We start from the raw sequence: 22,939 nt of genomic DNA on the forward strand, positions 1-22,939 counted from the left end.
GTGTCTGAATCATCTTTTGTTGGATACTGCCAAAGTGGAAAGAGACTGGGGATGGAAAGCCAAGAAGACCCTGGATATTTTTAATCAAATTTGAGAGTCATCAGCAGAGATAGTTGTAGCTTTGTGAAGAATATACTGTAGAGAGAATATGGAGAAGAGGCTAAGGTCTAATTGCCCAATTAGACTGTGAGGACGAAGAAAAGAAATCCAGTGGAAAAAATAGAGGAAAGAGCAGATGGGGAGAAATTCACACTCATAGGTCATGAAAGCCAAAAGAATGCAGTGTGTATGGTTAGTGGCAATACAGCAGAAAGGCAGCAGAAAGTGCAAGCAAAACAAAGAATAATCGTTGGTTTTCCAAAAAGAGCTCCTCTTTCTTGGAAAGTATTATGTTTGAAGTGATTCTGACACTTTGCTAAAGAGTTATGAAAATTTATTTCCCTTTAATTGACATATAATAATTTTACCTATTTATGGGATGCAGTGTTGTGTATGTGTAGATTATATGACAATGAAATCAGAATCTTTTAGTTATACTTGGAATCTCTGCTTCCATGACAAATTTTTAGATTTCAAATATGAGTTAAATCACTTATATATCCTTCTGTGTCTGACTTGTTTCATTTAAGATAATAAGCTCTATTTTCATGCATGTTGCCACAAATGACATAATTTCATTTCTTATTGCTGAATATTCTGTTGTATATATGTATCATTTAAAAATACCTATGCATTCATTGTCAGATGGGGAGGTTAATGCCATGTCTGGTCTGTTATGAACAATGATGCATTGAACCTGGGAGTGAAGACATTCTGGTTTCCCTTCTTATGGCCAGACACCTAGTAGTGGGGATACTGAATCATATGGCATTTCTATTTTTAATTTTTTGAAGAACCTCTATACTGTTTTCCATAATGGTTGTGCTAATTTACGTTTCCACTAACAATGTATAAAAGTTCCCCTTTATACCCTCCACAACTCTTATTATTTTTTGTCTTTTGGATAATAGCATTGTAACTGGGGTGAGGTGATAACACGTTTTGGTTTTGATTTGCATTTTCTTGATAGCTATTTATGTTGAGATTTTTTTCTGTATATATTTTGGTAAGGTAGACCTTTGAATAGCCTATGATATCTTTCACATTTTCTACACCTAGTCTCAAGTGTTTGGTAAAATAACTTGTTACCTATGTTTAAATTTCATTTGCTTCTAATAACAGAATGTACCCAGTGTTACACACTGCTAATGAGGGACAATTTTGGGATTAGAACATTTATCTTCAACTACTAGTAGAGATTTTAGTTTTATGTTGCCAGATTAAAAATTTATGATCATGGAAGTTTTCTTGAAAGTGGGTTAGTGGTCACTAGAATATCAGATTTTATGAGATGTTAAATGTCTAAAAATTGATTTTTTTGAAACTGTGTTTCAAAAATCATTAAATAACCATAGTGTTCTCTACTCTCACAATATAAAAATACTTTCTTTAGGATTTTTTCTAGCATAGAATTACCAAATCAGCATTTAAAATAACACTTATAATCAATGGATAATGTGGCTGCATGAGTTTCTCTCAAAAACACTTTTACATAAGTTTCCCCTATATTCATTTTTTCTTATGTATTATAAGAATCAAGAAATATTTATTGCCAGTGAGCAAGTATTGAAAGATCAGCTCTCACTAATACCGGTGAGTTGAAAGACATTGGCTTCTAAAAATCATTATGAAATTGGGAAAAAAGTTGCTTCTTTTTCTCTGCCTTTAAAATTCACCTCAGTCCTATGGGAAATGGTAGACTGACTCTTTAAAAAATAATCATTTCGAATATATTTTCTGTTTATACTATCTTTTAAACCATGGTCTTATCAAATGTAGTTATTGAAAACCTATCCAAATAAAATTAATAGAGACCAAATATGCATGTTCTCCATCTTCAGAAAAAGCAGTTTTAAAGCACATTCACAGCATGAAATTTTTGTCACAAGATTATCTTGTGGTTTATCTCAGATTATTTTTCCACCATGGAAAATGATACATTATGACTGTGTTAACCAGCCTTGTTCTCTCTAGTTTAATTGTGCTTTAATACTGCCTAGAAAAGTTTCTGAGTCTTTAATTTTAAAGATGATACTAAATCAAGATATTAAAATAATTTGGAGCTTAATATGAACAGAAAATAAAACAGTTTTTGGTGATTAAGTTGCACTTTGATTTTATAAATATTTGTAGATATTGTGGGAAATATGAAGGCATATATACTATGTTTTGTATGTAAATATTTCAGTGAGCTATTGTATTGTTTGGTACATTGTAGCATTTGATTCTTGTTCACTTGGTGTGTGAAGGTCATTTTGTGATGAGCAACTATATTTTTAAGATTTAAGCATTTAATAACTGTGTTTTACAAAGAGATTTATTGTGACTTAGCTTATAAACTCTGGAATTTTAATATATTTTGACATATTTTTGGGAGGAGAAGCTTTATTTCTCTAGTCTACCTAAATTAGATATGTTTTAAGAATATATACTAGTAATTATATATATATATATATATATACACACACACACACACACACACACACACACACACACACATACATACAGGTGTATATGTGTGTGTGTATAATTTTTTTGTTCTCTACTTTTTTACTTACATTATGGATTCCTGCATAGAAGAATAGTATAATTATGGGTATATCTGCATTTGTGAGAAATAATGAAGAAATAAGGAATAATGGTGTTATGTCTTTTTCCTTTTTATTTGTTCTGTTATACATTTCTTAATATGTTGTTGATAAAGAAATTAAGAAAAATGATATGAGGGAAAGTATTTCTTCATTTAGAACATGTAGGTAGGATCTTACACATTCAGTTAGGTCCTGAATTTCCCTGAATCAAGTTGAGGTATGTGTATATGTGTATAAAATCTTTGGTAATATACTCTTTTTGGCCTTAACTGAAAAGTCATTGTTAAATTTATATAAACCTGCTCTTTCATTTAAGAGTTTCTTAAATTCAACAAATCTTGAGTGTCAGCCCCCATGACATTTATTAATTAAACTATTTTCTTATTTTTAATCGCAAAATTTAATTCTTTTCTTACATGATTTATTTTTACTGATTAGCATTCCTACTTCATTGCCCCTGATGTAACTGGACTCCCAACAATACCTGAGAGTGTAAGTTTTCTGTTTTTTACTTTTATTACTTATATTACAAATTTTATTTATTTTGGTCTCACTCTTATGGATTCCTGCATAGAGAAATAAGATACATTATAACTGTCTGTATTTGTGAGAAATAATGAAGAGATAAACAATAATGGTGTTGTATTCTTTTCCTCTTTATGCATCTGCCCTGTTATACCTTTCTTAATATGTCCTTGATAAAGAAAATTGGGAAAAATTATCTGAGGAATAGTTATGAACATTCTGTTAGGTTCTGCTTCCCTATACAAAGCTGAGAAAGTGTCTCAGGAGATGGCTACTTTAATGAACTGACGACTGCATTTTAGATTTCTTGTCTATGACTCTGTCCTAATCTAAGTGTCCTATACTCGATTTCCTGGTTTTATTTTAAAGTAATATATATTTCATGAAGCTTGAAGAGTATTATAAGAAATTGGAAAAATGAATTAATTTTGCATTTTAATAAGAGTTCAAATTAATATATTGTTGATAAAGAAAATTAAGAAAAATGATATGAGGGAAAGTATTTCGTCATTTAGAACACTTAGGTTGGGTCTTACATATTCAGTTAGGTCCTGAGCTTCCCTGAATCAAGTTGAGGTGTGTGTATATGTGTAAAAAATCTTTGGTAATGTACTCTTTTTGGCCTTAACTGCTTGTGTGAAAAAAATATTGTTAAATAATTTTTTATTTAAGAGCCTCTTAAATAGTAGAAATAGTCTGTGTTTCTATAATGTCACAAATTAATGTTTTATGAAAAAGTTTATACGGGTAAGTGGAAATAACAAATATTTTTTGCTTTTTTAAATAACTATGAAAATAAAATATTCCCTTATATACTTTTTCTTCAGTTTCTCTTGGAAAGTTGAACTGAATCTAAATAATTCAATCAAAAGTCAAGGGAAAATCAATTGGAAAAAATATGTTCAAATACACTTATTATTTACCTAAGAATTCTACTCTTTTTTCAAATGTTTTCAAACCTACTGAGTGAAAATAAAGAAGGCAAGTGTAAATATTCTAATACTCAAAATAGAATATCTAATCAAAACTGTTTCTAGTAGAGGTGAATCCTGGGAAACCCTATTTAAAATGATTTTTTTAGACAACCCCTATGAAAAGACTTAGCATTATTTCACTTACTATGGGCCTGAGATAGATCCTCAAGTGTCAAGGCCCATCACAGATAGTGGGGTCTTGACCTCTGCACCTTGTGCACAGGGCATCCTCCTATATGTACCTCATGGACAACTGACTATATCTTGGCTTATGTGGTTGTGGCCCCTTCACAGCAGAGTTTCTAATACAAAGTCAAAGTAACTCTCTTCTACCTTCTATCCTCTCCACCTTTCTCTTACATTTACCAACAGACAACTAATAGCTTCAATTAACAAATACCATGGATTTTTAAAGACTATTACTTTGAAAGTTTTAGAGAATTAAACATTCTAATGAAATGCCACTGAGAATAAAAGTTTTTAAAATCTCCCTTAACACATTTTATTTAGCAAAAAAGTCTTGTTTAGGGGGAAACAAACAAACAAAGGACAGAAATATCAAGAAGCATTCTGTGTTGTGAAATAATTCCCTATCTAAAGATATCTATCTTTAAAATTATAGGAAAATATTAATATTTAATGTTGTGAATGTAACTTTGTATATGCAGTGTTCAAGTGGAAGGTGAAGTGGGCCTTAATTAAAACAGGAAATGGATCTCTCCCCATCAATTCAACATCACTAACTGATATATAGTCTTTACTGATATGTTCTTCTCTGACTACCAGTTTATTCTGATAAAGTTTCTGTCTTTTCAAAACTGAAAAAAAAAAAGCAGGATTTCTTTTCTTTTTGCCCAACTAAGTTTCATTCTTCCAGGTCATAGTCCACCTGGTAGTACAGTTTCAATTTATTATCATATCTTAATCAGTTTCTTCATTACTTTATTGCTTTCTGATATGCTTAAATTTGATTACAGAAAGCTAATAGTAATTTCAAGGAGAGAATCTGAAAATCAATGTAATTTGTCCCAATTTTGTTCTTATGTAGGATACATCTTATAAGAGTGTTAAATCAAGGAATCAATTTAGGATATCACCAAATACATTTGGTTATAGTGGTATAAAGCAAGCCTGACATGTGGTATAAACAAAGGATATTCCTTAATAAAGAATCAAGGACTTCTTATAAATCCATCTTATCCTTTGGTTGTCTTGTGTATTGGACAGTGATTTTTGCCTGCAGAGTGAATGACAAACATGAGAAGACTCAGAGAATTCTGGAACAGTGGTTTTTCAAAAATCACTGTCTGTAAGAATCATCAGGAGTATATGTTTAAACAGCAGTTTCTTGGGACCATACTCTGAAGATAATAATTCAGTAGTTTTGTGGGGGCCCAGGAAATCAGCTTCTTTTCAAATACTTGGTGTTGGGGGAGGGAGGCTGGGAAATATGCGACCCTCTGATCACCCTCTGAGAAACACTTTTGTGGAGAGGGTTATGCTTCCAATAATAATGGAATATTGCATGCTTCATGTAGCAGCAGAATAGTATTAAATTTAATTATTTTAATGAATGCCACTTTTAATAACAACATCCTTTGAACTTTAAGACTTTTTGATAAAAGTATAAAATGTTTTTCTTCATATTCACCATAAGCTGTAACTTGAGAATTATTTTTCACTTGTACAGAGAAATCTTACAGAATATTTTGTTGCTGTGGATGTGAACAATATGCTGCAACTGTATGCCAGTATGCTGCACGAAAGGCGCATCATTATTACCTCTAGCAAATTAAGCACTGTAAGTACTTCACACTTTCCTTTTAAATAGCATGTATTGAGTGTTTCACAAAAAGACCTAAAAACCTCTGCAGATTTAGAAATGTGTTATGTGTACTTATAAGACAATATCTACATACTTTTTTATATATGGTTTTAATCTGGCTCTTGAAGTAAAAAAGTCTGATTTATAGAAGGCTTTCTCAGATGCATTAAATCAGGTTAATTATTTTTTCTTATCAGGAGATGAGAGTTTTTTTTCCTCTTTTTAACTCTCCACAGTTCATTTTAGTACCTTCTACCACATAAAGAATTCTTAAGAGCTATTATGAGATCTTTATTATTCACTTATAGCTTTTTCCATTGGAGCTACTTGAAAGAAATCAAGGGGCCATGATAATAGCTGCTACCCTAACCTGGTAATAGGTAGATTCATCTTTGTTGCCAAGTAGTGGTTTGGGAGTAGATTCTATAATAGTTCTGGTTTGGAGGAGCTCTTCAGACTGATAATAACTTAAAAGTCAAAGTAGCATTTTTTATAAATCACAGGTTTTATGACACTCACTAAAATGTTCTTTTGGAAGGTCTTCATTACTGTGGTAAAGGCTGTGAGAATAGGAGGATTTTCTTGGGTCACAGAAAAAATTTTAAATGTATTTTACTAGTTTTCATAATTTATTCTGCATTAAGCATAAAAATATGTTTTTTTCAACTTTTTAGTTAATACAAACTTAAAGTTTTGAGTAATCTGTAAGATATTAAAAACCATTATTCAATACTGCATGAGTTTGCTTCTGCACATATTTGTTTACTTGATAATAAATAAAACCATAATTTTAATATTTTATTTTCCTAAAGTAGAAATAAAAATTTTATAATATTTTAGCACCTAAAAGTAGAATGAGGGTTAGGATTTCTTTATTTCTTTGGGATATCTGTTTAGTATTTAATAATGAGAAAGGTATTTTCAGAGACATTAAATGGTCATCCCAAGGCCAAAAAACTAGAAATAATTAATGAGAAACTAGGTTTCCTAATTCTGTCTTGGCTTATTTATTTTGCTTTACAATTGAAAAAGTAAAATTTTGAGATTTTAAATATTTAATATTGATAAACTCACTTTTCCCCAAATTGAAATACATTGTACATGTTGAAAAATGTAAGCATATAAAGGAGTAAATGTGAAAAAGTGATGAGGTAGTATCAGAGAGTAAGTACTGGTCAGTTGTAATGTAGGTCATATTTTTCTTATACATCTTTAAAACATGTTGAGATGTTCAGTCTGAATCACATGGTACTTTGACTCACTGCTTCAGAGGTTCAGTCCATGGTTGGCTGCTGATTCCATAGTTCAGGGCCTGAGGTAAGGCAGAACATCATGGCAGAGGGCATGGTAGAGGAAAGATGCTCAGTTCATGAAGCCAGGAAGGAGAGAGAGAGAAAGAGACAGAGAAAGAAAGAGAGAGAGAGAGAGAGAGAGAGAGAGAGAGAGAGAGAGAGAGAATGAGAGAGAGGGAGAGAGAGTGAGAATGAGAATGAATGCAGGTATGTGAGAAAGCACTTGAGAACAAGAAATCATGGATAATATAATCCCCAAAAGCACACCAGCAGTGACCTACTTCCTCCACCCATGCCCTGTCTGTCTACGGTTACCACCCATGAATCCATTCAAATTATTAACCCATCAAATGGATTAATTGACTGATTAAGTTACAGCTCTCATAATCCAATCATTTGACCTCTGAACATTCCTTTATTGGTTCACACTTGAGCATTCAGGGGTTATCTCATATCTAAACCATAACATTTTATTTATTTGAGTTTCTATTGTTTTTCACTTATCACTGAAGTAAACCCATTCTTTATTCTCTGTCCACCTCTTCCTCCTTAATTTTTAAACATGATATTAATATTATAAAGGATATTTTTATATTGATTTTATGAAGATTAAAATAATTTTACAAATTGTTTTATAGGATTAACTTTATAAGAACTAATTTGTATTAGGATTAATTCATGCAATGAATATTTATTAGGCACATATTATGCATCAGATATTTTCCTACATACTAAGAATTCAACAGAAAGCAAAACAAAGTTCAAGCAATCTTGGTGCTTATATCCGACTGTTGTGAAACAGATAAACAAATGAACAAATAAATAGTTGTTATGTCATACAATGCTGAGTGCTATTTGTTAAAGGATAAAGTGAGTGTGCCTGTACAGAGGATAAGGCAAGAGCCAGGTTTTGGTTTTATATAAGGTAGTTGTGGGAGGGAATGCCTCTTCAGTGAGATAGAACTTAGGCAGAGATCTGAGGAAAATAAGCTATGTGAATGGAGTGTAAGCTGCTGCATTTAGAACACAGTAGGAATAAATCTGAACACGTGTTTTTGAAAATATTTGGTTTTATTTTAATTTTTATCCCTCTCTTAGAGGATGTGTAACCTTTCTGACTTGGTTTCTTCAAGAGTAATTGCAATCTTAATCTCATAGGGTTGCTATAAGAATTAATGGACACAAACACATAATTGAAGTGCTTAAGATTGTGTCTATGTAGGATAAATGTTCAATGTTTAGTTTTTTTTTTTTTTGAGAGAGAGAGAGAGAGAGAGAGAGAGAGAGAGAGAATTTTAATATTTATTTTTTAGTTTTCGGCAGATACAACATCTTTGTTTTGTATGTGGTGCTGAGGATCGAACCCGGGCCACACACATGCCAGGCTAGCGCGCTACCGGTTGAGACACATCCCCAGCCCTTAACTGTAGTTTTATAACAGCCTAGATTTGTAGTTTAGAGCAAAAATTAACATGCCTATCCTTTAATTTAATATTTTACTAAAACGTATTGTTTTAAAGGTTGGTATTATGTAGGGAGTTGTTTCCTATGTTCAAGGTCAACTTAATATCAGCAGTTTATGACAGTTCTTAAAAACTTTTGGGTGATGTCACCTGTAAGTTACCAGCTTTGTTTTGGATCATTCTCTGGGGCAGTTGAACTGATAAAATAAATATAATTCAATTTGCTTTTCATGATCTTCTTACCCTTGTAATGTGGGAGAAGCTGCTTTACTTGAATATATCTTGACCAATTCTCTGATATATATAGTACCTATAAATATATGTGCTATAACTTCCATGGATAGTAAAATTTAAGATGAAGGATTAATATCATGATATAAATTAGAGATAAAGTATTTTTTAAGAAAAACTTAATGAAATCGCTGAAATATCCAAAGAAAGAATTATCACTAAATAATTGACTTGATTTTAAGATTTTTTACATTCTTGTATTTTTACATACCATAGGAACTATAACTTACTTAGTATTAATGAAAACATTTTTTCACCCCTTGATCATCTTTTAAATATATATAGCCAAAAATCTCAATTATTATAAGAACCCATATAAGTTAAAGTGTCTTAACATTCACAATTCTATTATTTTAACAGTTTGTTTGCCTTGGTTGTTTACTCTTGAAAACCATAACATTTTTCTGATTATGTTAAAGTGATGTTTGTCAAACTATAGCTTGCTGTAGTTTTTTTTTTTTTTTTTCATGGCAATACAGTGGTGGGGAATCAACTAACTTAAGGGGACCCTTTCTTCAGATGCTATTTGTAATTAAGAATGATTAGTTTTAACTTTTTTTGAAAGATAAAATTTAAAATAAAAATATTTAGTTTTAAGATATATAAGCAAAAATATCAAGACTGTTATTATGTCTTGAAGATTTTAACAGGTTTTCCTCCCATTTATTCAAGTGTGTATTGTGTTAGGATTAATTATTATATTTTTACATGTTTGAGTTTAATAAACAGGGACATCATCAATTTTGTTTTTATTCTTTGATTTATACATTAATAAGTATACATGAAATGGTTTGCAATAATCTTGAACTAGAAAATTGATTTTATGCATGCTGTAGGCAGGCCTTAGATGTTTAAGCCCCAAGTGAATCTTGGTAGACTAGCAGAATATCCTCTCAGACTCTCATATATTCAAAGCAAAGGAATAAATAATGGTATTACAAGGTTGTATCAGTTGACTTATTGCTGTTTTGTGACCATAGGTAGGGAGGACTGCTGTTTAAAGTCATGTCATCCATTCTCAAATCAGTCAGGCATGAAGCCTTGTCATATGCCTCTATAATTGTACCACACCAGACTTTCTCTAACTAGTCAGCTGGGGCTGTGCATTTTGTCTCAAACACCCGGCTGGCCAGCATCTGACAGGAGCTTTCTCATCATCCTGTCAGTAATATGTTAACTAGAGTGTATCTTTGTGGCCTGTAGAAGCAGGTGGAAGGGATGCTTCTCTTTAAAGCAGATGTCTAAGTGTTAGCTACTATTTGGACCAATATTTAGTTGGTAAATATTACCATCTTAAAGTCTGTAAGCATGTTAGTTACAGAGATTTGATTGTGCAGTGCCTTTTCTTTCTAGACTCTTTAGAGCAAGCAATATGCTGTGAGTGTTGGAATTGCATTAATAAACTGTAATTTCTTCCTTTGTTATAGTTGCCCCCAGGCATTTAAGCATATGCTTTTCTCTCCCTTTCTCATTAATTCTATCAAGGGCATACACAAAAGGAAATCTTGTGATTCCCCAGAAAATCAGCTCTTAAAACATAGATTTTATATGTTTAGTTTGACTAAAGAGGAGTCCAGAGGATTTTAACCTCTCCATCTGGATTGTACATATTCTTGATTTGTCTATTAATGGTACCACCTGTATCAGCATTTAGTCTGAAACCTGAACCTCAGAGATTGTTGGCAGAAGAACAAAGAGTATGCAGGCCTACTTGTTTCTTAAGGTTCTTGAAGAGTGCTTTTTGACCTTTGTGTTCTTAAGGCTTTAAGGAGTGGTGCAGTTAAAAATTGTTATTGGGCTGAGGTTGTGGCTTAGTGGTAGAGTGATTGCCTTGCATGTGTGAGACCCTGGGTTCGATCCTCAGCACCACATAAAAATAAATAAGTGAAATAAACGTATTGTGTCCCACTATAACTAAAAAATAAATATTTTTAAAAAATTATTATCAGAACCTTTCAGGGAAAGATATTTTAGGAACAATTTTTAGATTGTGAATTCTACCCAGTTATATCAGCTGAAACTCTAGGTAATAATTCTGCTTATCATTGCATTGTCTGATATGTACACTGCTGTTGTGAGCATTGTGGTATGACTGACTGCAGTGTTGAAATGGGCATGTTGATGTCATCATGAAATGCCTTTTAGGTAGGGATGTGTGGAGGTTATTTGGAGGAGGTCTCAAAGGAAAACTAGAAGTATTTCTAACTTGCAGTTCTCTTGGAGCTAAGAGCTCTGTTTTCATGGAATTAATCACATATGTTTCTGGCTTAGAGTTTAGTCCATTTGTCTTTTAAAAGTGAACAATTGGCTTTTAATTCACAAAGAAGAATTTTTAGTAAAACAATTATGGAATTGCCTCAGAGGTGTATTAAATTGTTGCTCCCCTAGGTTCTGTAAGTTTTGTTCTCGTAACAAATCACCAGAGTGGCCTTGGACAATTTCAGCTTAAGAATTTTCTATAAAGAACAATGACTTAATTTTGTGCTATTAGTGATTATCAGCATTAAATAAGAGAAAATTTGTATGTATTGTTTTGTTTCTTTGATAAAACTGTTGAAGACAGGTTATTTTTTTTAAAAAATGTATCTTCTATGTTATATATTTTTACACACTATAGATTCTTTTCATTTTGCGGTTCTGCAAGTGTTTTTTTTTTTTTTTCTTCTTCTGAGGAACAGCCTTAGATTTGAGCTATAGTTTAACTCATCCTGGATATTTCACTCAACATTGAGAAAAGAAGCTCACCATTTTTTCCCACCATCTCTTTCTCCTACTATACAGTGATAATTTGGGGGTCCCCTCCTTCTCTTCGATCTTCCCTGTCCAAGTCCTATAGATTATATTCTTAAAGCTTTCTTCTCTGATCCCTGTTCTCCATTACAGTTGTCCACTGTTCTTAGTTTAGGCAACTATCACTTTCTATGAATATCTTTTTAGATCATATATACTGAATACTAGCATTATCTCAATTTACATAAAATTATGACAATGATTATAGTCATAAGTATTGTCTATATGTGACAGTGTATACTATCAGTCACCTTTATGAGAATTTATTTAAACAAACATAATTATCACTAACTGTGTAATAAATACTGTTGTTATCCACAGTAGACAGGTAAAGATGAGGATTTAAGCTGCTCAAGCCCCACATGTGGCTAAGCCAGTTCTAATGCCAAAATATGTATTTTCATCCTTTATGTAATTTTGCCTTTTACAATGACTGTCTAATAAAACCAAATGCATATTTACCTTCTATACCTATATTGCATCCCTCTGCTTAACAAGCTTCAGTTTGTCTTTGCCAGTTTAGTTAACTGTCCATTAATATCTTACATTGCTACCTTTTCCCCTCTCTTTTTTAGTATTTCAGTATTGCTTGCTTTATCTATCTATCTATTTATTTATTTATTTATTCTAATCAGTTATACATGACAACAGAAATCTCTTCAGTTCATTGTACACAAATAGAGCAGAACTTTTCACTGCTCTGGTTGTGCATGAAGTAAAGTCACACCATTCATGTAATCATACATGTACCTAGGGTAATGATGTCCATCTCATTCCATTGTCTTTCCTACCTCTTTTCCCCCTTCCCCGCTCCCCATTGGCCCATCCAGAGTTCCTCCACTTATCCCATGCACCCCACCCCATGTGGATTACAATTCACTTATCAGAGAAAACATTCAGCCATTGGTTTTTTGAGAGGCTTATTTCGCTTAGCATGATATTCGCTAACTCCATCCATTTATCTGCAAATGACATAATTTTATTCTCTTTTAATGCTGAGTAATATTCCATTGTGTATATGTACCACAGTTTCTTTATCCATTCATCTATTGAACAGCATCTAGGTTGCTTCCACAGTTTAGCAATTGTTAATTGCGCTGCCAGAAACATTGAAGTGGCTGCATTACTGTAGTGTACTGTTTTTACATCTTCACAGTTCTCCCATTTTAACACTGCTTTTTTAGTAGTGGCACTTATCTTCTATTTGTAGCTCCCATTTTATCACCTATTAAATTAATTCTATTTGTAATTACTTAATACTTCAGAATAAAAAACCCCTCCTATTTATTTAATACTTCTTAATCTGGCATTAAAAACTATCTGTTCTCTGACCCCAGACTTTTCTCCTAAATTCTCTCACTATTTATTGTAGTCTACTATGATCTCTAGATAATAAACTCCTCAGGGCAGATTTTTTATCAGATTCAGTCACTACAGTATATTTAGCTCTTAGGAGAGTAAAGATACATAACTGACTTTTAACAAAGAAATTTTTGAGTGAATGCATAAAATGGCAGTTTTTTCTTTGCTTAAGTGTATTTTGAATGCTCTTACCTCCATGCCTTTGAAATTTTTTTGAAATACAAATTTCTTTGTAGAAGCCTAGTAGTTATGAGTAACTCTTATTACATCTTGCATCTATGAACTACTATAGCTTTCTCAAATTGAAATCATTAGTGAATTTGTTGATCTCTTTTTTAAATTGATTTTATTATTATTATTTTTAGCACAGTTTTTCGTATCTCTCTCTATAAAGTATGTTCGTGTCAATTTATGCCATTATACATGTACTTTTTTGCATTATAATTCTTTTTCATTTTTTTTTAAAAAGAGAGTGAGAAAGAGAGCGAATTTTTTAATATTTATTTTTTAGTTTTCAGTGGACACAACATCTTTATTTTATTTTTATGTGGTGCTGAGGATGGAACCCAGCTCCCCTCACATGCCAGGTGAGCGTGCTACTGCTTGAGCCACATCTCCAGCCCATAATTCTTAATATACATATATACCACAATTTTTCATATCTCTGTTTGTATATAAGGTATGTTGACACCCAATTCAAGCCTTCATACATGTATTTTGTATAATGATGACCATCACATGTTGATCTCCTATTAGATCTTAATCTTTTAAAAAGTTAAAGACTATCGTTTTTAAATTGGAGACTAATTTTCATGAAGGTTTGGACTTTCGTTTTTATAAAACAGATTTACATTTATGTTTTCTATTGAGAATTTCAATTTTAAAGATTTGTGCTTATCTTTTCTGCAGAGAATTTCAATTTAAGGTCTATGCTAAAATCAGAATGCCTTGGGGGTAGAAGTTATCAGTGCATGTACACTTGTTTTTTACTTCCATGAATTTCTTTTGCAATATTGTTTCTTGCTCAGGACTTGTTTTGACATTTTTTGGTCTTTATATACTACTAAGTATAAAATTAACTGCTTTTTCCCTGTGGAAAGTTCATTTGTTTATTCATTGGATCTTCCTCATTATGGGTCACTGAACTCATGCCAGGTAGCATTCTACAGGTAAGATGATGAAGTCTCTGCCTGTGCATCATTCTGGGTCCAATCAGGAGACAGATACTATGTGGTAATTTGAACATAGAAAGTTTAGCATAAAGAATTAAAAACTATTATAATGGGATTCAGTAAAGAGGGATGAGCTGATAAGAAATAGATAACGCTAAAAATATAAGAATAGCAGATTTAAAGCAGTTATTAGTTTTAAAACTGTGAAATGGCTCCTCAGAAATAGCATCTGAGATCCAGAGGCCCTGATGAAGTATTCTTACCATGCCTCATTAGATAGTAGATAGTTTCTATGGTGATATTCTGGCAGAATTTGCTGAAAATCTGTCCTTTGGGGTGCCAAGGAGACCTGCCCACAGAGAGATGCCATGTTTTCAAGCCTTACTGGAAAGTCACATGAGGAATGCTGGGGAAGCTGTTCATAGACCTGAATAGAAGCTATTCATAGGACTTGTCTCACTGCCCTAACAAAACAAACAAGGGAAGCTGCTGTCACTCAGGAAAGGAAATGTGTAGAATGACATGCAGAAGGACTATTCTTTACCAAGTATTTAGTATCTGCTTTATAAGGGGACAGGGATTAATGTCATTTGCTACCTGTGAATTTAGACCTGTGTATCTGTGCACTGTACACACACATATACCTACATATATGTGTTTATAGGTTGATGTATATACTTACACATATATGATACACATGTTAAATATGTATATTAAGCATATATAAGGGAATTTTATAACAACAGTTTAATGTTAATATAGTAAATTATATATAATTATTCTTAAATGTTATTTATAAATTATTAGATTTATTAACCCCATTTATAAATATTTGGAAGTTCCTTTGGAATTATTCGCCTTTGTGCTTATCTTTTTTTCAGTTCCTTGTAGCTTGTAGTCAGTTTTGTTTTGTTTCTGGCAAGAGATATTTTAAATTGTGGTTTTGGGATATATGTAATGGTTAAAAAGTAGCTTCAGTTAGTTTTATTTATTTTTTTGGTTATTTGAAATGTTGTCTGCAAATATGGTAATAATGTGATTGTCTTCTAAAATCAGATTTTTGTTTCGATCCTGGTGACCTCATATAAGCCATTTAATTTCTTATTCCATGAACTACATACCAGGTAACCTCATATAAGCCATTTACTTTCTTATATCATAAACTTTCTTATCTAAAAAATGAAGAAATTGAATAAGAATGTAGCCTAGGTAGTTGTGAGGTAGATTTAAGGAATGTTGTAGTGTTAGACTTATTAATTTTGGTAAAGAAGTAAGTGGGCTTTCCACAAGAAAAACAAAACTTCTATTGAATCGATTGTAAGTAGGAACTAGAAAGAACATATTTAGTAATAAGGAAAATTCATATAGGAGAGGGAATGTGTTTGATGGTGTTGGCACTTATGTATATTGTGAGAGCTATGGAAATACAATGAGATGAGAAGAGTTTCATGTGACAGTAATAGCTATAGAGAGGTTTGTTTATTTTGTTCATTACCCTGTCCCCAGTACCAATAACATTTGGTGCCTCACTTACTAGCTGTGTGATAATTGGCAGTTGGTCCAGCCTTGCCTCAATTTCTCTAGCTCTATAATTAATGAAATAATGAATATATGAAGGAAGAAAACAAATAAGAAAAATTTCAAATCATTTGGCTAGAATAAGCCAATGACCAAATATGTGATTATTAGAACTTTCCAAAGGATTTGGGTATGATGGAAAAAGGAATGGAGTTTTAGGAATGAAGTATCTGAATTTACTATCTAGTGTGGCCTAAATATCTCACCCCTCCAATTCTTATTTTGAAATGTAATTGCCAATACAATAGTATTAAGAGATGAGACCATTAGGAAGTGACTAAATTGAGGGCAGAGCCATCATGAACGGGAATAATGACCTTATAAAAGAGGTACAAGGAAGCTCTTTGCCTCCTCCTACCATGTGAGGACACAGTAACAAGGTGTCATCTGTGGAGCAGACAATGAGCCCTCACTGGACAATGAATCCACCAGCACCTTGATCTTAGACTTTCCCACCTCTAGAACAAAGAAAAATAAATTTCTATTACTTATAAATTATCCAGTCTCAGGTAGATTGTGAAAGCTGCCTAAATGGACTAAAGTACCATCTAATAAAATAAAGGAAAATAATGAAACAGAAAATAACATTTTCTTTTAAAAATTTGTAAAAAAAAAAAAAATCACCATACTGTCTTCCAAAGTGGCTGTGCATATTTTGCGTTCCCATCAGAAATGAATGAGAGTTACTGTTGGTCCAAATCCTCATCAGTGTTTTGGGTTGGGGCCATTCTAATGGGTAAATAGTGGTATCTCATTGTTTTAATTTGTATTTCCCTGATGACATATGACATGTGATATCTTTTCATATACTTATTTGTCATATGTATATCTTCTTTGATGAGGTGTGTGGTAAGGTTTTCAGCCTTTTTTTTTTTGAGTTGTTTTCTTAGTGCTGAATTTTAAGAGTACTTTGTTTACTTAGGATAACATCCTTTATTAGATATGTCTTTTGCAAGTGTTTTTCCTCAGTCTGAGCCCTTTGATTTTGTTGCATTGATTGTGTCCTTGACTAAAAATTTTAATTTAATGAAATCTAGCTTATCAATTCTTTCCTTTATGGAACATGCCTTTGGTGTCATAACTAAAAAGTCAGGCCCTAGGTCATATCGATTTTCCTCAAAATGTTATATCTTCTGGATTTTCAATTGGTATATATATATTATAATTATGCATGATAATGGGATTCATTATGATACATTATGCATCTATGTTATCTTCTTGCATTTTATAATTTTACATTTTAAGTCTGTGATCGATATTGAATTAGATTTTTGTTAGGGGTATAAGGTCTATATCTACATTTTTTTTTGGCCTTGTGAATATCTAGGTTTTCCTCACACAATTTGTTGACAAGACTGTCTTTTCTCTATTGTATTATCTTTGCTTCTTTGTCAAAGATCAGTTGATTATATTCACATGTGACTATTTCTGAACTCTCTGTTCTGTTTAATAGATCTACTTGTCTATTTTTTTTCTTTAAACAAACACAATACTGCCTTAATTACTGTAGCTTTATGGTAAATTTTGAAGTCAGTGTCCATCTCCAGCTTTGTTCTTCAGAATTCTTTTGGCTATTCTGTGTCCTTTGCCTTTCCGTATAAACTCTAGAATTAGCTTGTATGTATCTACATAATTACTTCCTGAAATTTTGATTGAGATTGCATTGAGTTTATAGATGAATTTGGGAAGAACTAATATCTTGAAATATTGGGTCTTCCTATCCATGAACGTTTACTCTCTCTCCTTTAACTTAGTTATTTCATTTTTTAAAAAAGAGTTTTGCAGTTTTTCTTGCATAGTTCTTGTACCTGTTTTGTTACTTTTATACTCAAAATAGTTCACGAAGGATTTTATTGATAGTATTATGGTAGATGCATATCATTATAAATTTGTTTATACCCACTGACAGAAATTTAAGCACTATAAATAAGTACATGTAAACAGATTAAGTAATACAAGAGAGAATTCAAATGTAAACTGTGGACTTAGGTATTAATGATGTGTCAGTGTAGGTTTATCAACTATATGGTGTGCCACCCGAGTGAGGAATATTGATAATTGGGAAAGATATGCAACAGTGAGAGTAGGGGAGTATATATGGTCAATATCTGAACATTTTGCTCAGATTTTCTTTGAACCTGAAACAGCTCTAAAATAAAATTTAAAAAATTCACAACCAAATACTGACTTTTTTTCACTGTTAAAGTTGCTGTTTCTTTAATATAACTATCACTTAATTTGAATATTAAAGTTTTGTTCAAGTGAGAATACTTTATAATTGGGATAACATTGTAGTTTTCAGATATCGAACTGACACTTTTTTTTTTGGCCTAAACTTTAAAATGTGAATATAAAATAAATGTGTTTCAACAGATGCCTTCTTTATAGTTTCTAGTATTTTTCTTTTCATTCCAGGCGGAATTTATCACATTACTATCTCTAGCAGTTTAATCTGTATACTTGTAGTTATTTATAGTGCTTAAAGTTATGAATGAACTATTGCTTCAGTTAAAAGTCAGATGACATCTCTAACATACGTATTTCTTCTTTTATGCATAAATACATTTTGGGGCAATATAAATCTGCCTCTCAGTAACTCACATAGAATTCTAGTTGCAATGAGTAGGATTTCTACCTAAGAATAAGAATACAAGAATAAGAATAAGGTACAATCTGGCCAGGTGATACAGAGACCAGAATAATGGGACTGGCAATGTGTCAATATGAAATTTTTCCCTCTAAAGTGTGTCAGTTAGGAATTTTTATATTTTCCATTGTGGTCATTACATTTGATGAGTCATTTTTCTGCTGTCTCCCTGGGAATCTGATGGATGTGTTTTTTGCCTCCACAAAGCACATGCCTACTTAATGTTTAAAACACTGCTTAGTTTTTTGTTATTAGGCTAATTGACTCTAATATGTGGAGTTTAACTTCAAGAAAAAGGAACAGATCACAACAGAATATTACAAAAGAGGAGAACTTTGGTTTCAAACTTAATTGTACTTTACTCCTTATAGGATATATGATCTCAGGCAGTTGTTTTAACTTTGCTTCCATGTCCTGATCTGTAAGATGGGATTAAAGATAGTTGTACTTCTTTCATTAGATTTTTGTGAGGATTAGATCTGTATACTTCAAATAGTCAAAATATGGCCTGGCATATGGCAAATAATATATAAATATTTGAAATTATTATTAATATTTTCAGTCATTATGAATGTCAGTCTGCTATTAAACCAAGTGGCCTAGGATTGAAATTTGTAAGTGCATTTTATTCTGTAACTAAATTCACTATTGCTGACCTTAGTTTTCAAAGTTTCTTAATCTGAAGATTTTATAGGCCCCAGGTTTTGAATCTTTTTTTTCCCATTGGTTCTTTTTAGTTATACATGATGGTAAAATCTATTTGATAATTATGAAAGCATGGAATATGTCTTGTTATCACATGGTTCTCATATATACTTATTTTATAATTGGAATCTATAAGAAATTTCGATCTCAATGTTTTCATTTTCCATTAATCATTCCTTTGGGACAATATCAGTTCAATATTTCAAGTATACTTTATGAAAGTTAATGTGTTTTAAAATATTCGTATGCTACTTCAAGCTAAGATTTTTCCCCTTAAACCTTTAGTCATATGTCTAAATACAAAGTTCATTCATATTTCATCTATACCCTTTTTACATAGCCTGGAGGTTGTTTTATGCAATATTTTAGTGCATCTATATGAGTCCATCACATGAGCTCAGTTAAGGGATTTTCCATTTGTGGTGTCATGTTAACATTCAAAACTTTTTGGATGTGGGGGAATTACAGATTTTGGATTTTTGGAATAGGTATGCTCAACCTACAATGTATGTTTTGCTTGTTTATTATTTGTCTTCTTCATAACACATACAAACAGGGACTTTGTTTTGTTCAATATTGTGTTCCTTTTACCTAGGAAGAAATTTATGAAAACACAAAGCAGGCCCTTAAAATTTTTGTTGAACTGAGCAAATGAATTAATATATTTCCAAGTGCATAGTTAACCTAATGCACTGTCAAACACTGAGATGTAATCTTTAGATGTATTTTAAAGGTAGATCTGAATTATAGTTAAAATAGGCTGTTAACCACTTAATGGGAAAATATGTATTACTAAGTATCTAAAAAAGTAAGAATTGAATTTATCTTATTTAAAGAATGTTTGACTTGTGAAAGGCAATGCTTGCATATCATCTAGCATAAATTCTTATTTTAAAGATTAAGAAATTCACAACTTATTATGTTAGATGTGCCAGAGGCCACACAGCTTATTAATGTCAGAACCCTAATTTTTCTTCTGTCATATACTTTTTTTTTGTACCAGGAATTGAACCCATAGCACATTTAACCACTGAGCCACATTTCCAATCCTTTTTTATATATTTTTTAGAGGTAGAGTCTCAATGAGTTCCTTGCTAAGTTGCTAAGGCTGGCTTTGAACTTGAAGTTGATCCTCTTGTCTCAGCCTCCCAAACTGCTGGGATTACAGGCATGTGCCACCAAGCCTGGCTCGTATACTCGATTATAATTTTATATAACATATATGAATGTGTTTGATTTCCTAGTAAATTTATTCTTACTTTCTTATAATTTACTTACAACTTTGTTATGCTTTCTACAAAGTAATTGTTAAAATGATGTTGTTCTTGCATGCAACTGGAGGCATATAGGGGATTGGGGATATTTTTTTTCCTTTTTGGCCGGTGTTGGGGGTGAACCTAGGGCCTTACACAGGTGAGGCAACTGCTCTACCAGTGAGCCACATCCCAATCCTTTGATATGCTTCTACTTTGTAAATATCCACTTGGATGTCTCCTGGTAAACAGAACTTGCATACTCAAGTTCTTTATGATTCATCCTAAGCCTGGCATTTTTGTTATATTAGTCTTAATAATTCATTCTCATTGCTTAGGCTAAACACTGGGGCTGGGGAGAGGTTGTTGTATATTCCTACCTCTCCTTGCCATTTATTTTCCACATCTAGAAAGTTGTCAAGTCCTGTGAAGCTTTATTCTCTCCTGATCTCTCCTGATAGATCTTGATTATCAGGGATGACCCCCTGCAAGATGTTGGACATGACAGAAATTTTTTGACTCTGCTTATGATCACTGAAACTATCCTCTTAAAAAAATCCAGTCAGATACAATTGTGCCTTGTTAGTGAATAATGAATAACTTCATTTAAGGGTGACCATTGACGGATAGAGGAAGTATTCTGTGTAGCATTTAGAAGGGTATTCTGAACTTCGGGTGTGGCCAGTGAAATAAGTCAGCCTCATTATAGATCATTTTGAGAATTTGTTTTTCCTCCTGCTTCACTATTACTATTTTCTCAAAATAAAAAGGAATAGTACCCCTCCCTTTTTAAAGATTTAAAATGAGCTGTTTTGAAAGTCATCTGTGTGCAGATGGAGAAATTAAGTAATTAGCTGACTTTCAAAGCTACCTAAACTTTCCTGACCCATCAGGTTATGCCAAAGGGATGGAGAGAGTTAGGACAGCTTTAAAGATGCCTAATTTACAACCAGGAAGTACCTAAAAGCTCTAGGAGAATTTGACACAATGAGTTAGAGCAACCCCGTTTTCATTTCCTTCTAGTTCAATTTTGTAACATAAATAAATCCATGATCTATAATTGTTAAATAGAAGTATTTGAATGCCTCCTAGTGGAATCTGATATGCTCCGATTACATTTTTTTAAAAATAATATTAATTGAAAGAATACTCATAAATTAATAAAGATAGTAAATTCAAGGCATTAAAACCCTTTAATGAAAGTATGATGTGGAATCAGATACATTATCTGTTGTACAAAATTAACCAAAAATCTGGAAAAATATCACACATATGACAAAGATAAGTACATTTCAGTGAAATTTTTTCATGTTTTTGGTTTGAATGACATTATTTAAATTGTTTTTTTCAATTTTTCACTTAAAGATAAACAAATTAGCTTCCAATATGATTGGGATTGCTTTGGTTACATTTATTCTTTAAGGTAATTGTGATTCTCATGTATATGTTTTAATTTCTTTGCATAACAATGAAATAGAGAAAATGGTTTATAGAAAGTCTGTGGTCCATTTTCAGATAGTTTTTTGAAAATTTTGATTCTCAGTTTCACCAAAATTATTTTATTAGTAACCTTGAACTATAGGCTACAGAAAAACTTTAAAATGACAAAAGAAGAATGCTGATTTAATTACTAGACAGTAAAAATGTACTTTACCTCTATAGAAACATAATTAAAATGAAACAAAGTCAAATGGAAAGAATTCTTATGAGGGTCAGTAAAAAGGAGAAAAAAAATGATATCTCTTTGTTAAGCATTAAAAATGTTTAATTAACTGCTTGCCAAAACAAAACAATTAAAATGGCAATTACCTTTAAAATAGCAACAATGTAATTGCAGCTGCTGTGATATAAAGCTAGGAAACAAAATGTTAATCTAGAATGAACAGTTTAAATATGAAATTATGATATACTTGGCTTCCTGTAGTACAGCTGTCAAGCTTGGGCAGTTTGCTGGTCAATAGTGACATTCTATGTGTCAGTGAACAGAGTCTCTTGATACCATAACCCACAGTTCACACATTACTGAAGCTCCAACTGTCGAACGTTCAAGTCCCCTGGTATTATTGCAGCTTCCAGACTCTCCTGACTGGCTCATGTTTCATTCTTTGGCAATTTGCCCTAATGATATCCCTCAGGAGCTTTCAGCCTCTCTTCTTTTCCATATTTAATCGTGCTGTATTAATCTGAGTGATGTGCAAACTGTGCTGCACAAATCGTAATTTCCTACAATATATTCTGAGATGCTTACCTGATTTTTCAGTTTTAACTTTATTTATGTTCTAAATTTTAACCCCAAAGTATATTTTTATGTAGTTATAACTATCTACATATGATTCCCATGAAGCTACTCTTGCTTTTTATATGTTTTTTAC

The 22,939-nt window shown here is 32.1% G+C and overlaps 1 protein-coding gene across 5 annotated transcripts in view; it reads left to right on the top strand.

Annotated features, from left to right (window-relative positions):
* The window catches only part of Dennd1b (DENN domain containing 1B), a 274,353-nt gene that overhangs the window by 129,043 nt on the left and 122,371 nt on the right, over positions 1–22,939 (top strand). For 3 of the 5 annotated variants that reach the window (XM_058586068.1, XM_058586061.1, XM_046464878.1), the window contains exons 8-9: positions 3,129–3,182; positions 5,880–5,990. In XM_058586068.1, the coding sequence (XP_058442051.1) occupies positions 3,129–3,182; positions 5,880–5,990 (165 nt within the window). Of the gene's footprint in view, positions 1–1,632; positions 1,693–3,128; positions 3,183–5,879; positions 5,991–22,939 lie in introns of all 5 variants that reach the window. The other 2 variants (XM_058586056.1, XM_046464870.1) reach the window with 1 other exon arrangement.

The sequence above is a fragment of the Marmota monax genome, unplaced genomic scaffold, assembly GCF_021218885.2.
Source record: "Marmota monax isolate L192 unplaced genomic scaffold, Marmota_monax_Labrador192_F-V1.1 WCK01_AAM20220418_F8-fsc00099, whole genome shotgun sequence".
NCBI lineage: Eukaryota > Metazoa > Chordata > Mammalia > Rodentia > Sciuridae > Marmota > Marmota monax.